The sequence below is a fragment of the Ambystoma mexicanum genome, chromosome 4q (assembly GCF_040938575.1).
Source record: "Ambystoma mexicanum isolate Mex_15411 chromosome 4q, UKY_AmexF1_1, whole genome shotgun sequence".
Lineage (NCBI taxonomy): Eukaryota > Metazoa > Chordata > Amphibia > Caudata > Ambystomatidae > Ambystoma > Ambystoma mexicanum.
In genome coordinates this window covers 1,053,539,884-1,053,556,384 of record NC_090928.1, presented here as the reverse complement: position 1 = coordinate 1,053,556,384, position 16,501 = coordinate 1,053,539,884, and the positions used below count along the sequence as shown (strand labels likewise).

Sequence of the window (16,501 nt, the reverse complement as noted above, 5' to 3'; positions counted from 1 at the left end):
CACCAAAAGGAGGTGACACCTCTCTGATTGAATTAGGGGAGTGGCAACTGCAGACTGCAGGAAGTTGAACAAAGCCCTGTCCTGGACTCAGGCAAATGTTATATTGGGGGGGTCGTAAAATGGCTTCCTCTTGGGAGAAACTGGGAGGGGCAGTGCCTGTGAGAGCAAGCTGAGCTTGGGGGGAGTGGATAAACCATAAATTCCACCATGTGCTTTGGAAAACCACACCCCTTTGGGGCCAAAGCATGATTTTAAAAAGATGGATAATTTATAGTGCGGACTTGTAAAAAATTATATAAATAACATCATCATGCTTGTGATTTTTCTGTGCACATTTTAAGAGGTGTTAGGACCCTGTGGTATGTTCTTGGGGATAGTAGCGGAAAAAAGGTTGTTACTCCAAATGTATGCATGTTAAAAATCTGACACTTTATCATCTGAAACCCATATCCCTGGTGCACATTTGTGTAAAATCTGGAAAGGTTTAGAGGTTGTTATCTAGATGAAAAGGGGAGAATTCTGTCATAAGTGGACACGACATCGTACAAAGACAGGGATCGGATGGGTTGGTGCTGCAGAAAATATGTTAACTGGACCTATAATATTAGAAAAATGATACATAGATAAATATGTATTTGGGTCAGAAATAGATTTGTGTGCAATTTGACAAGGGGAGGTTCCTCTGACCATAAAACCTACAGCATCACTCTGACACTCCATTTCTTTCCCCTAATCAAGGGAGAGAGGAAAGCTTGGCCAATGATAAGTGAGAGGGGCAGGTTTAGCTAGGCTCAGGCACACACCCATTTTCAAAACACATAAAAAGGAACATCGAAACCCAGGTAGAGACATTCACTTTCCACTTTCTTCCGGGACGCTTTGCCGGGAGACTTCAGTCTTCACATCCAGAGATCCAGACTTCAAATCCATCAATATCCAGAGACCAGAAATTAACTCCAGAATTTGTAGCAGAGAGGCCTGAATCCACAAGCTGAATCCTCTTCAGAAGGCCTCAAAACCAACCAAACTATTCAACAGTCGGGCGAGCTGTTTGAATTCTTTGCCAAGAACTTTTGCAAGAACCTGTAGCAGTATCCAGAAAGCAGTGCTGTATCCGGAACCAGAGAGAACCAGAGACCACATCGCTGTGAAGAACTGCTAGCAGAAGTCCAGCCAATCCTGACCCGATTGGTGACGAAGCCGCATTCCTGTCTAAATTATAGTGTGAGTACCCAGTCAGGACTGTGCCAAAACCAATCTCTTAGTTTAAAATAATCTAATCCAAACTATTTTAGCCTATTAGAACTGCCTCCTAAAATCGTGTCATTCTGTCATCTTTAAAACTGAAAACTGTCATCTGTCATTCTGAGCTTTGAAATTTCAAATCCGAAAAACTACCTTTACTAAATCGGCCGTATCTCTGGAACCGTTTGGGCTAGGAGCGACTTCCTACTCCTTATAGTGCCTCCGTAATTGCGCTCGACGCACGCGACTAAATTTGCCGCGATTTGACATTTTGCTTAATTTCAGCCACGTGTAAAAATATTTGTCCTTGCTTTCCTTGCTGAAATTCGTGTGCAACCTGACAATCATTCATAGAGCATTGCTAAAGTGATCCTGAACTGATTCAAAGTATCTAGCAACTACCCTGAACCCCCTATAGGGAATTAAAAGCCTTTTTAGCGTATTTTTCGCTTAACTGAAACCACATCAAAGTATCTTGCCTGTGTTTAAAACTCCTACCTGTTTCCCTCTAAGATTGCTAGGGGGGAACTGAATTATATTTGATTGCATTCCTGAGAACTGTGTGCTTTTCTTCCATCTCTTTACATTGCATAAGGGGGTGGGGTGAATTGCTACCAGGGGGAAAAGTGATTGCATTGTTTGGGTTGAAATCATATCAAGTTTATTTTCTGTACTGCATTTTCATTCATCATTGCATTGTCCTTGAAGCCATAAAAGCATTCTCAGCTACTTTATCCTCTCTTTATCAACTTCTAAGCCATTAAAAAGAGTGTACCAATATAACATTATCCATTGTTGATCAACATCATATTCTCAAGTGTGATATCAAATATTAATTTACTATAAAAGTGTGATAGATATATATTGTTTAATTTTCAAGTAAACATTTTACATTTGCAAAACAAACCTACTTCTTGGCTCAGCGGGGTCGGGGGGGATTCTGAGAGAGGGGTGTTATATAAGGGTTGTCATCCAGAGTAAATGAACTGGACATAAAAATACATCAATAAGGGCTTCCATCAGCATCCCAGACTAGGCATTGACTTAGCTGTAGTATTGAATTGAATTTGCTTACAAGCTCCTGCTGCAAAGCAGACTCCCAGTGGATCAAGTTCAGTTCCCCGCATTCCTGGGACCTGTTGGGACTGTGGGGCCTTGGACCACACAAAGGGTAACCCCATATATAAAGGTTAGGAGCATGGTGTCCAGGAAGTCAGCCTGACCGCCCCTCCTCTCCAGGAATCACATTTGGTGCTCTTTTAGAGATTTTCTTAGTGTCACTTGGGGCATGGGACCAGTACTCAGAAGTATTGGCTGCTATCCCACAGAACAATAGAAGAGTTATGAGGTATGCCCTAATAAATAGGCAACATTCCACTGGTTTGAGAGGCACTGTGGCTAGCATGACAGTGGTGGACTGGACCCTGCTCAGGCCAGAGGACTATGTAGGTGATCCTCTGAGAACCACTAGGTTAGGTGGTGGGCCTCCCAAATTATCTCCTTTGGCCCTAGTCACCATTCAGATTGATGACAAGACTGCAAAGCTTCTTGTTCTGGTTGAGGACAATGTACTTGCCAATATTTTGTTGGGGAATGACTTGGTAGAGATGGGGTTCATTTCTGATGGGTTACCCGACTGCTGCTGCAGTCACTAGGTCATAGGTCACAGAGGGTTTGACTGACAGTCAGTTACCCAGGCCAAAGGGGAGATCCAAGGCTAAGAGGAAAAGCAAGACAACCACCTCTGTGAAGGGGCTTCTTCTCTTCCAGCTGTTTCTACAGCACCCACTGTGGTCCCAGCTCCTGAAGGGCTAGGCCCAGTGGGGACCCTTGACTCAACAGGGGAGAGGTACTCAACCCAGAGGATCACTGTGACCTTCAATGCATGCAGGCTGAAGGGGGCCCTCTAGAGGGGATTAGTGTAAGGGTCAAAGAGAGTGCCACATAATCAGAAAGCTGTAGAGTCTCCCAAGGACTGATACATAGAGGACCTGCAAAGGAGACCTCTCCCCTAGCTACGAGGGACCATTGTGCAAAGCTGCTACTCTTCATCAAAGTATCATGGAAGTCAGTCATGTATGCCTGCTGTCTGGAGAAGGGGCTTCAAAGTCCAGAAGAGGAGTGCCGGACATCTTGAGCCATAGAAGTCCATTGGTATCGCCCGGGTCCGGAGGTACGTTTTGGGACCACTGGAAGCCGTTGCTGTCTACCACCCAGAAGAGGGGGTACCCTGGCATAGTGCTGCTCAGCACCTGAAGCTGCGAAAGTTCCAAACTGCCTGAGAACATTTCAAGGGAAGTCCTCACCACTAACACTGACCACTTTTTTGCACTGCAGAGTCCAGAGTCGCTGGAAACAGAGGAGGGTCCACTGGAGGGTTTCCCACCACCATAAGCTACTGAAGACGTCCCCATGGTCCAGACTTGGGGAGGGCCCGAAGTCCACTGCAGTTGTTGAGTCCAGGTGACTATAAGCTGTCCAGAAGTCCGTGCTGTGGCTGCAACACTGAAGAACTGAAAGTCGGACAACAGCGTAAAGGCGAAACCCGACACTAAAAGTCACCTATGCACCCATCGCCGCCCGAAGCAAAGGAACCCAAGGGTCTTGTCTTCACCATAAAAATGAAAGCCATTGTGAAACTGCAGCCAAAACAACTGTTTACTTTAGGGAGACAGAAAAACACTGTCTCAGTTGTTTACAATTCCCTGGAAGTGATTCTGTTCCCACTATCTTCTACTCCTAAAAAGACTCATTCTTCATATTGACATGCAGCGCTTTTACTTGGATAAGAGATCGGGTGAGCCTCCAAAGCCCACAATGCAATATTTGGGGGTGGGGCCCAAAAAGGATCTGTGCAGCCTCAAATAACAAGTAGCTGATAAAGCTTCAAATAAGTCAACTAAAAGGCTCAATCTGAATTAAGTTTACATAAGTGCAAAGAAAGGGAGAACATTTTACTTTTCTCTAAAAATGCAATGGTTTGACGGATAACTTTGACCCACCTTGAAAGCAGAGGCGCCACTAAGGAGTGGCCAAGGGGGCCACAGACACCCATATAAAAGCACTGGTCCCCCCAACCGCGCACCTGTCTCTAATGAATGCAACTTTGTGTGCCACCCCAAGTGACCTTATCAAGCCACTGGCATGAAAAATGTCTGGGGCGCCATTGCTTGAAAGTTGTGCACTTTTTCTTAAAGAAATGGCGTGCAGAGCGTAGACCTGCGCGGGCATCTCACTGAAGAATTTTCAAGCGGAAGGTACTGGGTACAAGTCCACAACGTGGAGTAAATTGAGCACGAAGTGGCACAGGAAAGGAAAGCTGTCGCAGGACAATGCTACAGCAGCAGCACTGGAAGTAGGGTCTAGGTGAACAATAAACACGTCGGCTCCGAAGCTGAATTTGCTCCGCTCTGAAGAGATAGGGGTGCACTGCACTGATCCAAACGACTGGCCCTGCAAAGGTCCCTGCAACCCGGCGCGCTGTGACTCGGCAGCAGCCCGCGAGGAGCTGGCCGCGCGCCACTTCCGGCCTCCGCAGCCTGGTCTGACATGTAAACATAGAGCAGCTGCTTCTCGCCGGCTCGCGCCGGCCCGCTTAGGGCCGGTCGGATTGGCTGCCAATGACATCACCTCCCCCCCCAGTTCTCTAACACAGGGCAGCAGGCCTGTGACGAGGCGCCACCTCCTGACTCCTCCCCGCCGGCGGGGCCGGATCAACTTTCCCACCGCCTCGGCCCCCTCCAGCGGGCTCCGATTGGCGGGACGCGGAGGCCACGCCCCTCCATGCCTCGCTTGCTAAAAGCAAAAGTAAGTATGTTGCAGCTGCGAGATCAATGAAATGCGAGTGAATGAGGAATAAATGTATCAATCAATCGCTGCAGAGCGGGCGCCACACACCCAGACGAGGGGGGACATGCACACTCATGTTCATAAGGTAAGGGCGCGGGGGCGCAGCTTTCAAAGAGCATTCAGATGAACTGTGAATATACATTATAATATATATACTACTTATAGTTGTAGTTGTGCTATACCTAGTAGGTACATTTCTATACCACCCTCCAGCACAGTTGTTTTATTTATTTATTTGTTTAATCCGGTTCATTTTCCTCTTTTTGCTGCCACTTGCAGCCTTGCCATTATTTTATATTCTAAGGGCATTGCTGCAGTGTGGCGAACTGAGGGTGCAGCACGGCGCGCACCCCCTCGCGTTTCCGACACTTGTCTGCCGTTAGCCTTTTTTTCTCTCCATTCAAGGAGGGTGGGGGGGCGGTTGCTTCTCTGGCACGCGTTCCCTTCGAAATATAGGAGCCAGCCCGTGCTGCGGGCATGCAGATCTTACCCAGCCAGGCATTCCCATCACTGAGGGGCGCCCGGTCTCTGCCCCTGGTCCATCGGCTCCCACGCGAAGCGGGCAAGCACCAGACACACGGGCTGCGTCATGTATGTGTGTTTTGCAAGTCTTATCTTTTCGCATGCTACTAGGACTGTGTTACTGGTTCTTTCTCACGTTTTAGCTACTGCGACGTTGCTTTTGAAGTCGTATTTGTAATTGTTCACTTTATTGTTATAGCTGATCTATTTCCCAGAGATAGAGAGAGAGGTAGGGCTATTCGCTGTAATGTCGTGGTGTGTGTAATGCGCTTGCATGTTCATTTCATGTGGCACAGTGACATCCCGTGTATGACCGCCGTAACCAAAAGCCGTCTGCTCCGGTGTATGGCGATCATGTTGAAGTCTCGACCTGACACGCAAACGCCACACGCAAGGGCTCCCCTCAAGACAGCTCAGCGGCGTTGTGGATTTCTGGAGCTCGTCGGCTTGTGCACAGTGTTATCTGCAGTTTGTGAATGGTGCATCAGCCAACGTGTTTCTCTTTTCCTACTGGCGTTTCTACTATTTAAACCAGTCGGGGCACCCTTGGTTGTGCCCCATTACTGTTTTGGTGGATAATGAAGGCCAGGGTGAACAGAACTCACCCATCTCGATGCCAGCTTGCTGTACGTTTGGTGATGAAGCGTGGCGTCCATGGGGTCTTCAAATAGCACAAGAGCAACGGCGCTGGCACTCGGTGCTCTCTATCACAGACCAGGACAGCGGTACTGGGCATATTGCGTCACTGGACACTTATAAGACGGATTCATTCCGCAAAATGCTGTATGGACCCCTCTCGCTAGCTATGTGTTCCTGGTTTCAAACCTTCATTCACGCCCCTGTGCACCCAACTTGTCCTGGGTGATGCCCACTGCTGACGGAAAGCAGCCCATGGGACAGAATGAGTGCGTTATTATTGCACACATGGCACGCGGAGTTAGCCACGTTACTGTGCTAGCGCGCATTCTCCATGTGGCCAATGAACCTGTTGTCCTGTAGCCCAGAGTACCAGGCTTGGCATGTTCAGTCCTTGGTAGGGAAAATCGCAGAATGGTTCCGGGAGAAGCTGCGCGCTGCCACTTGCTGCGCTTGGAACCGAGCGCACTTCGCGCGCTTGGGGTCGGGTGAAGGCGCACAGCGGAGCTTCTAGTGTCTGTAAAACCCACGACAGGGGCCCTGACCTCTGACCCGCAAGAGGCGCAAACTGGTCCGTTTTGTAGGATTTCAAGGAACAGTGGAGACATTTATATTAAGTAGATCCAAATGGGGGAAATCATGTTCATATTCAGGGGTTATTCCAAAAGCGTGATAAGTTAGGAGTCTCAGAGGCCACCACTGACCTAAGAGCTGATGCTTCTCCCCAAACAGCTGGAGGCGGGCAGTGGGGTAGGGGGTGGGGGGGGCACCTTTTATAGCGCCTTGATAGCACCTGGCCCGAAGCCGAGGATGCTTCAAAGGTAATACGCTGGCATTCCATGATCTGGTGTTACTAGACCATGTGCATTGGCTACACTATGCCATGTCACTATGTTTTTACACTGCACCAAATCACCACAGTAGTAGTTTAAAAACCTTGCCCGCGGTGTAACGTGACCTAGTCGCAGCAGAGGGACGTATGCAGAAGAGAGAACAGCCCCTGCCAGCGACCTACCTGTAAACCCCTGCGTGTGCCTCACATGTACTTCACTCCATGCTTCCCAGCGGAGCGTCTGCTTCACAAACCCAGTACATACAAAGCCGCATGCAGGGTCTTTACAAGGTGCAATCTCTTTATTTATATATTTTTTTCATTTTGAAAGTAATTTGGCATTTTGAGAAAGGACATTCTGCGAAAGCCTGACCTTACATCCCGGAGAGAGTAACCTGACACTGTGGCCGAATAGCCCCATACATTGAAAACCCTGAGTGCAAACCCCAAGGTGGCATATGGGCCATATGCCACCTTCCATGACGGTGGGGGCCACTGTGCGCCCATTCACAAGGCAAGGCAAGGCATTCCGCTCACGGATGCCATGCAGTGGACAAGCATTCCATATCCCTCTGCCACCGTGTGTGTGCGCATCACTCGGGGGCGACAGCCGAGGGGCTTGGGCATGAGAAGCAAGAGGCAGCGTTTGCGAGACATGACCCCCTCCCCCCCGCCCCCGTGCCTTAGCCCCGCTTTGCAGAAGGATGGTCCTTGGGACGCACAGCGCAGGGAGCTCGCCCGCAGTGAGACGGGGGCTGCAGCCCTGTGGCTGCGGGAGCTGGCACTCGGCACTGGCTCTTCTCAGTGCGGCGCCTGCGTGCGAATCCCGCGTTGCCCGCATGCCTTTACCAGCGCACTGGACGTGTTCGCAGGCCGGGGGCCGTGTCCAGGCCCCGCTTGCATAACCGCTGCCGTCTGGTACTTTTGGTTCCAGGGCCGGGCTGTCATTTTCTCTGTTTTCCTAGTGGGGAGGCGAGGGAATGAAGCATGCCTGAACCTTTTGACAGTTTGGCAGTAAATATTATCGTTGCCGTGTAGCAGCAGCGTAGGCTGCGATGTCTATAAACTCGGCCGGACTTGTGCCAGCCTGCGCGCAATGCCATGTAGGGCTGCAGTCTTCGAGTGGGCACACGCACAGCCCAGGTTAGTTATGGCATTTTGGCGGCGTGCTCGAAATGTGAAGAGCGAGACTAACGGACCCCCCCACCCCCCTCTCACCACCCCCTTACCCTTTCGGTGTGGTAATCCAACGGACGGAGGCTGCACTTCGTTCTGTTTGTGGGGCGCTGTTTTGATTCTGCCCTCCGGGGAATTGTTTGCCATGGCTGCGAATGTAATCGATGCCAATGTCAGGGGAAGGAAGCAATAACGGGGTTCGCCCGTTTTTAATGTTGTGATATTTCGTGATTCACTTTGGTTTACGTTCTTTTCACCCTAGCAATACAGTGGGCGGGGGGCGGAAAAGGGAAGCGACGGAATAAGGTTTGCAAGTCAGCATGCCATTTTGGCAACGTAGGATTGGAATTCTGGGGCAGAGAGCTGTCGGCGTTTATGCTTATGCCCTTGCTTTACGCGTCCTCATTGGGGGGTATCTCCCCCTTTGCATCCACTCGTTTTCTTTTTTTTTTTAATGAGAAACAGTGAATTTCTGTGGCAATTTCCATGTAAAGAAAATGGCACTTTTCAAACATCAGTCGGTTACGAGATGCCGAAAAAAGCAGAAATTGAGCATTTACACGTAGCTGTGCAATTGCGCTACAGTTTAATCTCTGGCAACAGCGTAATGTCTGGGTTCTTACATTTTCCCACTTTCTAATGTCTGCGTCTCGGCGTCCCCATAAACAAAATGAACAGCATACAAGGATTTTGTCTTAAACTGTTTTGTAAAATATCTGTTTGTGTTTGTATTGGCCAAATTAAGAGCACAACTATGGGGAACTCTGTACACACCCCAACAACCTGAGTAGGCCCTTTATAGCTGGGGGGTGCCTCTAAAACAGGTGACGCCACGTCCTGCGCTGAGCCCCTTGGATTCTGCTGAGCCTGGGTCTGGCTGCACCCCTAGCTCAGGTCTCGGACATAAAACCTGATGCCCTCTAAATATCTAGGACAGATGTATTCATCCCGAGTAAAATGAGTGCCCGCTAGCCACCACAAGGAATATAGTCCAGCATGGTTCAATGAACATGTCTAGGATTGTGTGTAAGAAAAAACACACTTTGTAGATGGAAAGCCATCCAAATTAGGAAAAAAACATTCCAATATCTTAATAGAGTGATGAATGAGACTTGTAGTGGATGGGAACACATATTTCAATTGTGCCAACATGAGTTTCGCTCATAAGAGCTTCTTCAGGGCAGCCTGATGCTTGCTATGAAATTAAATAGTGCAACAAGGTTACATTCCAATATTAATCTTAGCACTTTTCTTGCACTATGTTACTGAGATGTTTATTGAATCACGATTGACTAAATGTAGGTGTTAGTGAAAACTTATTTTACTCAGGCTTGGTATTTTTATCTTTGATTATTAGAAGTGTTTCTTCTCCCAGCTCTCAATGGGATGTCATGCAGTGCCTCATGTATGAGCAACACTCAGGATCTGCTTATGATGAGGACGTCACTGGCCGAGTACTATAAACACTGGGGTTTTGGAACCCAGTCCATTGTGCACAGTGGGGTGGTCCTGATTCTTTGTACAAACATGCAAAGGCTACACACCCAATTTGCTATTAATCATATACACACAAAAGAACAACCACATTATGTATGGTCGGTAACCACACTTTCTTCAAAAATCTCAAATGACTGTCTTTGCTGAAATTGTTTATTGTTCTGTTTTTCAACACAGGCGGAGATCTTGAGTTCACCTTGACTTGCCGGTTTTCAGCTTCCTCATGCCTCCATCGCCTTTAGACGACAGGGTTGTGGTGGCACTCTCAAGGCCAGTTAGACCTCAGGATCTCAACCTTTGCCTGGACTCCAGTTACATTGAGTCTCCATCCTCACTCAGCGATAACCATAAAACTCTTCTCAGCACCACTGTTGTGTCGCTAAAGGCTGCTAATCTGACGTATATGCCCTCATCCAACGGCTCTGCACGCTCCCTGAATTGTGGATGCAGCAGTGCCAGTTGTTGCACTGTGGCAACATACGAAAAAGACAATCAGACTCAAATCCTAGCAACAGCAAGCACCACCATCACCAGCAACACTTCAGGAGCACTTCCAACCTTTCCTTCCAACCAGATGGTAAATAACAATGAAAGCACCGTCACTTTGAGTTCACCGGGTGGAGTTGGAAGCCCAAAATCTAGCACTGTTAAGCAATCTGCCAACATAAAAACTATCTTCCCTAATGATTTGGCCAAGAAGATGACCAAATGCAGCAAGACTCACCTCCAAAGCCAGGGGCCGGTCATTATTGACTGTAGACCGTTCATGGAGTATAATAAGAGCCACATTCAGGGGGCGGTCCATATTAATTGTTCCGATAAGATCAGCCGGCGAAGGCTTCAGCAGGGCAAGATTACAGTCCTGGACTTGATCTCCTGCCGGGAGGGCAAGGACTCTTTCAAGAGAATATTTTCCAAAGAAATCATAGTTTATGATGAGAACACCAATGAGCCAAGCCGCGTTATGCCTTCCCAACCCCTTCACATTGTATTGGAGTCGCTGAAACGTGAGGGCAAGGAACCACTTGTTTTGAAAGGTACATTCAAGACACTTCTTTTTTAATCTTTCGATGCTTATGCTTAACTCTGGGATAAGAGCATATTTGATAATAAGTACATTTATTTTTATTTATTTATTTGTTGAGCATTTGTAAGGTGCTTTATGCAACAGAATTGTGTTTTAAAGCGCCACTATAGGTATAACTATATTCAAAGCCATCAAGAAGGTTGGTGTCAGATAAATTTAAGGCCTAACATCAAACACTTTTTGCAGCCCTGGAATGTCCACATGAACTATCATATTCTTAAATTGTACTTGCTTGGGGTGCATTTTTCAATATAATACTAAGATGATAATGGATATAATCATTTGGAAACTGCCACAGGTGCTTTGTCATTAGGAAAAATGTAAGAGGCTCTATTTTGGTTTTGGAATATTCCGATGTCTGCGTCGTACAGCGCTTGTGTGCTCTTCTTCAGCAAGAGCTGTGGTAATTTCTGAGCATCCCTTCCTGCCACTTAATGCTTCTCGACATGACAATGAGCTATATATTATACAACGGGCCATGTGTGGTGTCACAAATACAGGATTGTAATATATGACGTCAGCTGTGATTTTCAAAATAGAGTGGAATATGGCTTTCATGCCGCAGTGGGAGGGCGGACATGGGCGGTGACGGCCCACTCGCCCGTACCATGGTAGGCCCTTGCGAAGCGAGGGCCTCAGCTCTGGCTGTGGGCCATTACCGGCCATGTTCACAATCCCACTGGGGCATGAAGGTTATTCGCACCCCGGGGTTCATCCGGGGTGCGACCACACTTTGGCAGGAGTAATCATACAAATGCAGGGTCATAATAGAATGAGGCAGTTGTGATGTCAAAACTAGAGAATCATACAGAGATCAATAGTGAGAAACTATTAGGGCATTAGATTGATATTGACGGGAAATACGGGAGTGAAAGTGGAGGTTGGAAGGTAAATGACTCTTTTTTATAAACAAATTGAGTCAATGTTGTAGTTTTGGTCCTGTGAGAGATGGACGCGTTCTCGTGTGTATTAAAGTAAGAACAGGTTGGGGTTACACTCCCTATAGGCCCTACATGCTCCTACAATAGCAAACTTGTATTTTTTGTTGCATGGGCACATTCTCATTGTTGGTTGTTTTTCTTAAATTGCTTTATTTTCGCTTTTCTTCACAAACCATTATTGTTCTCTTTCTCAAACCCACTTGTGTTTCTTGTACCATGGCGCTTTCTCAGGGCTTTAACGATTCCACATGGGATTTGCTTGTGTATTGTGCAACTCTGTGCTCCAGTTACGTTGGTGAAGGGGTTCAGATAAAAATGAGAAAAAAGGGCCCCTTTTTACGCATATTTACCTTCAGCCTTGTGTGTAAGCAGAAGCTGGGGGGTTTCAGATGGGAGCACTCTCTGTGGCCGCCGCACAGCGTTCTCCGCAAAGTGTCGTATCATGCACAGACAGATCCTATGTGAGCTATTGAAGCCTTGAGTACAAACATTCTAATGCTGGACTGTGTGAGACCCATGGATAAGGAAACCAAAACCTATTCTTGACTAAAGACAAATAGCACATGCATTTAAACACGTTTGCAAAACCACTGGCTTCAAGAATTATTCATTCAATGTAACAACTCATAGAAAAGTCACATGCTTGACTGCTTTAAATAGTATATTCTAAGGGCAGGGGTCTGCAACCTTTGACTCTCCAGATGTTTCGGACTACAACAGCCATTGCTCCTGGCCAGCATAGTCAATGGTGGGGAATCATGGGAGTCGTAGTCCAGAATAGCTGGAGATTTACAGGTTGCAGACCCCATGTTGTAAGGTGTGTATTATTAATTCTACAAGCACCATATATGTGCTAAATTTAAAATGTATTAAATTGGAAAAGAGTCTCTCATATTTGGGTGAAATAATAGATGGCGACACTGCAGTTTTGCAACACATAGGAAGGCTTTCTCCACAAGGAATATAGCCTGTGATACATTGCCTCTCCACCAAGACGTCTTGTCTTCAGGCAATAAACCTGCTGGCACTGGAGTTTAATCTTAAAGTCATCAATTTGCCTTTCCACCAGTGGTAACTATTGGCAGCTGTAATGGCTTCCTTTAATAAACATACCATCAGCGGAATGCAAACGTTCTGGCAATTCCAGTAGTTATAGTCATCGGGATGGCATCCATATTTGCTGCCAGTGGTAAAATAAATGGTGACATTTTAGAAGCAAGGATGTGGCTTGCAGCCTTGAGTTCACCTCCACCATTACCTGACTCTTCAGTGACCACTTCTAGCCAGCACTGGAGTAATAGCAGCTGGTTCTGGCTTTGACACTTTGAAATACCAATTTACTTCTAATTTCATTTCTATTTACCAACATTTATGATAGAGTTTCCTTCAACTGAGAGTATCTGGGCTCATCACCAGTGGTAAATTTACTCTTGGTGGATGGTGTGGACTTTAGCCTACTGTAATTCATGGTATTATATGCTGATAATCCCACCTACCGCCCGTGGTAACAATACTGCCTTTCTAGAAAGAGACCTAACATATTTTTGCTAATATTACCTAGGTTTTATCCTACCTTGCACTGACTCAAGAAAATATGTGACTTGCTGTGGTGAGATAATTAATTGCTGTGTTCTCTGCACTGCTAAATTCATTTGTCTTTGATCAAAAGCTGTCTGCGTTCTCCATGCAAAAGTCTCCTGAATTGTTACACCTTGATTGATGTTCAAATGGGCTCCTAAGATTGGGCTCCTACGATTGTAAAAAGACAGTTTCAGTTCTTTGTAATCCGGCACCATTTAGCTATGATCACAAGAAGGCAACACTGCTCGCTCAATGGTGTTCCTACAGACCCTTTCTTTGCACAATGATCCTGAGGCCGAATAAAGTGAAAATGTGTTTTCTAGCACCTTAACATTTAGCACCTATGAAGTGTCTCTCAGTATTGTCAATAATACAACTGTTCTGGGTAAAGATGATGCCAGATACCAATTTATTCATGCCAGAAAATTGAATATCCACATGGTAGAGCCATGGTAAAGAGAGTGACAAGGCATTGCTTTTCTAGCTAGTATTTTTGATATGTTAACCAGCTGTCTATTACCTGGATTACAGGCATTCAGTTATCCGCCATATTTGCTTTCATGGCATAATTGGGCTTCCACTGATGCCAGATAACAAAGCGTTTACTGTAAATCCGTTTAACAGGGATGTTTTGTTTCGCAGATTGTGTCCATGAACGGGCAGTTGGCCAAGAAAAGGGTTTGCTTTCCTATCACAGTAAAGAATGTTAGACACAAATGGCAGAGAGCAACATGTCTAGCGGAGTTGTCTTAACTTAAATGATCCAATGTTTAGATACCCTGTCCTTTAGTCTAAGGATCAGGAGAAGAAGTCCAAGATTTTCCAGAGCGTGCGCTATAGTGTGCTCGAGCAGCACCATGGTAACCCCCCCCCCAATATCATAGTTCCAGGGTTCTAAGATAACCACATCCCTGAAGCAGAGTAGTAGCCACATGTCTGTAGTAGGACGCGTGTCCATCTGTTGTTAGCAGCAAGAGAAAAGAGGAATGGCTCTAATTACAATCTCTCTTCACTCTCTAATCTCATAATGTATAGATGCCAAAACATCTTAATTTAATTTAATAAAGGTATTGTAAAATAAGAATATGAATTGAGTGCCAGCATAGCCTTTTAGGAAAAAATAATCATTAATGTAATGTGGTTGCAGGCATGGACCATTCTGGGATGCTCTTCTCATAAAGAGGAAGGTAACATACACTTGTCAAAGAAGTACAACAGCCAGCTGTGTCCCAGCGTAGACCATACAGATGGCTTGACAGAAAGGGTAAGCAGTAGAACCATTCGCACTGTTGAACCCAGGAATCAACTCTGGAAGCAGCCAACAAAGAGTAACAGTTAATGGGCCTGATTTACAAAGCCTTTTATAGTGGGGTTTTCGCATTCAAAAAGCCTTTCGTCAATCAGGCCCAATGCCAACAGTATCAGAATTATTCTTAATCTCCAAAACGATCTACCTGGCATATCCCCTGTATGGTCAAGGTCAATCATGCACTACATGTAGGTTCTGATTCATGGGGAGGGAACATGACACTCCTCAGTTCCTTGACATTGAGTCATGTCACCCTAGGCAACCCACCAATAGACCCGTGCCATAAATATAATGCTCCATCAAGCCACAACATGCCAGTGGTCACTCCAGATCGGAAAAAGCGTGAGCCAAGCTACTCTCATGCTTGTGGTTTTCATCAGTGATACCTACAATGCTAACACAATAGCTATCGAGTCAGAAAGTTATATAATTCCTAAAAAGTCCAGAGATGTATATTACCGAAAAATAACGTCTGCCAGGTTGAACATTAGGTTTCTCCGCGGGATGGAAATAATTCGACCATCTGAGAAAGGCAAGGAAAGCCGGCGTATAAAAGTAATCCTCCACCTCTCAGGCCAGAACACAGGTCCTGGTTTCTGCTGGCAGTCACATTTGTGTAGATGCTTAGTCATGCACGGACTGTAACGGCTCTGCGAAGAAGAGGCCCGAGCACAGAGCTCCACGCATGTGGTCACATCCCTTAGTGGAACAGCCCATGGGGGTGTAGAGTGGTGAATGCTGTGGGCCCTCAGTTCTCCAAACTTGATTGGGTGTTAAAGAGGGCAGAGGAGCTGCCATAAACACTACCCAAGTTCTGTCGTCTGTCGTCCTCGAGGTGGTCCTTATCGAGGGCAATGTTTACTCTCCCACAGTGGGCGCAGTCATCTGAAACAGATCATTGTGATGGTGACAAGAGGAGGCAGCTCAGGGGTGTTTCTAGGTCTGTAAAAGATCCGGGGCTACACTAATGTGGGGACTGTCGGGACCCGGGCTAGATAGCCTTTTGGTTGTAGCACCTGATCCTCTATCCGGGGCTACAAGTAAAAGACCCAGAGCTATAGCCCACATAGCCCCCCCCAGGCAACGCCTCTGGGGCAGCTTCATTTGGATGGGCCAGAATCTCCTGTAAGTACAGCCCACTTTGCTCAGCAGAGCTGGAGAAGGTCTCTGCTGGGCTGGATTCCCACCGATGAGGACCACCAGTTTGGTTGTTGGTCTGATCTGTAGTGGATGGCAGTAAGTGGATGTCACGCAGTTATAATTTACCACAGGCAGTGTATACACCCGAGGTCCTCATGCCTAGAAAATATGCCCGCTAATTATATAACAGAAGGCTAACACGTGTTTGCTCTAAATGTTGATATATATGATGTCCCGTGACCAAAATTATTCTGGAAATTAGTAGCACTACAAAAATATGAAAGAGATATAGTTGGTGCGCAGGGCTAAAATCTTTTGCCCCAGTGTAATGCATCAGAGTTGATCATATACCTTTGCAAGGCCTTATGTTGGTATGTGGGTGGGGAAGCTGCTCAGGGTTATTCATTCTGTCCGTCGGTCATTTCTAGGTGGGCTGTAGAGCCCCCAGGCTACACTATTTCTCCATACGGAAGCTCTCCTCCCAACAAAGCATACATTATAAAGACCTTACATCTTCAGACCCCGGTGGCACACCAAAAAAATGAGAACTGCCCTATCTAATGACAGGACTCCCACTGCCCTAGACCCACGTACACAAGCTGGAGACTACGTGTTTTTGCTGCCCACTCTAGGCCTATTCGACGCATAGATTTGTAGACGGTTTATAAGTTGAGCTATACATCGGG

General features: G+C 46.6%; 1 protein-coding gene across 2 annotated transcripts in view; it reads left to right on the top strand.

Annotated features, from left to right (window-relative positions):
• The first annotated feature begins 5,038 nt into the window (after window positions 1–5,038).
• Window positions 5,039–16,501, top strand: part of DUSP10 (dual specificity phosphatase 10) — a 114,841-nt gene continuing 103,378 nt past the window's right edge. Inside the window, exons 1-2 of one of the 2 annotated variants that reach the window (XM_069608600.1) lie at window positions 5,039–5,179; window positions 9,935–10,794. In XM_069608600.1, coding sequence (XP_069464701.1) covers window positions 9,981–10,794 — 814 coding nt within the window. In that variant the 5' untranslated portion in view covers window positions 5,039–5,179; window positions 9,935–9,980. Of the gene's footprint in view, window positions 5,180–5,535; window positions 5,686–9,934; window positions 10,795–16,501 lie in introns of those variants that run through there. The other variant, XM_069608601.1, reaches the window with a different exon arrangement.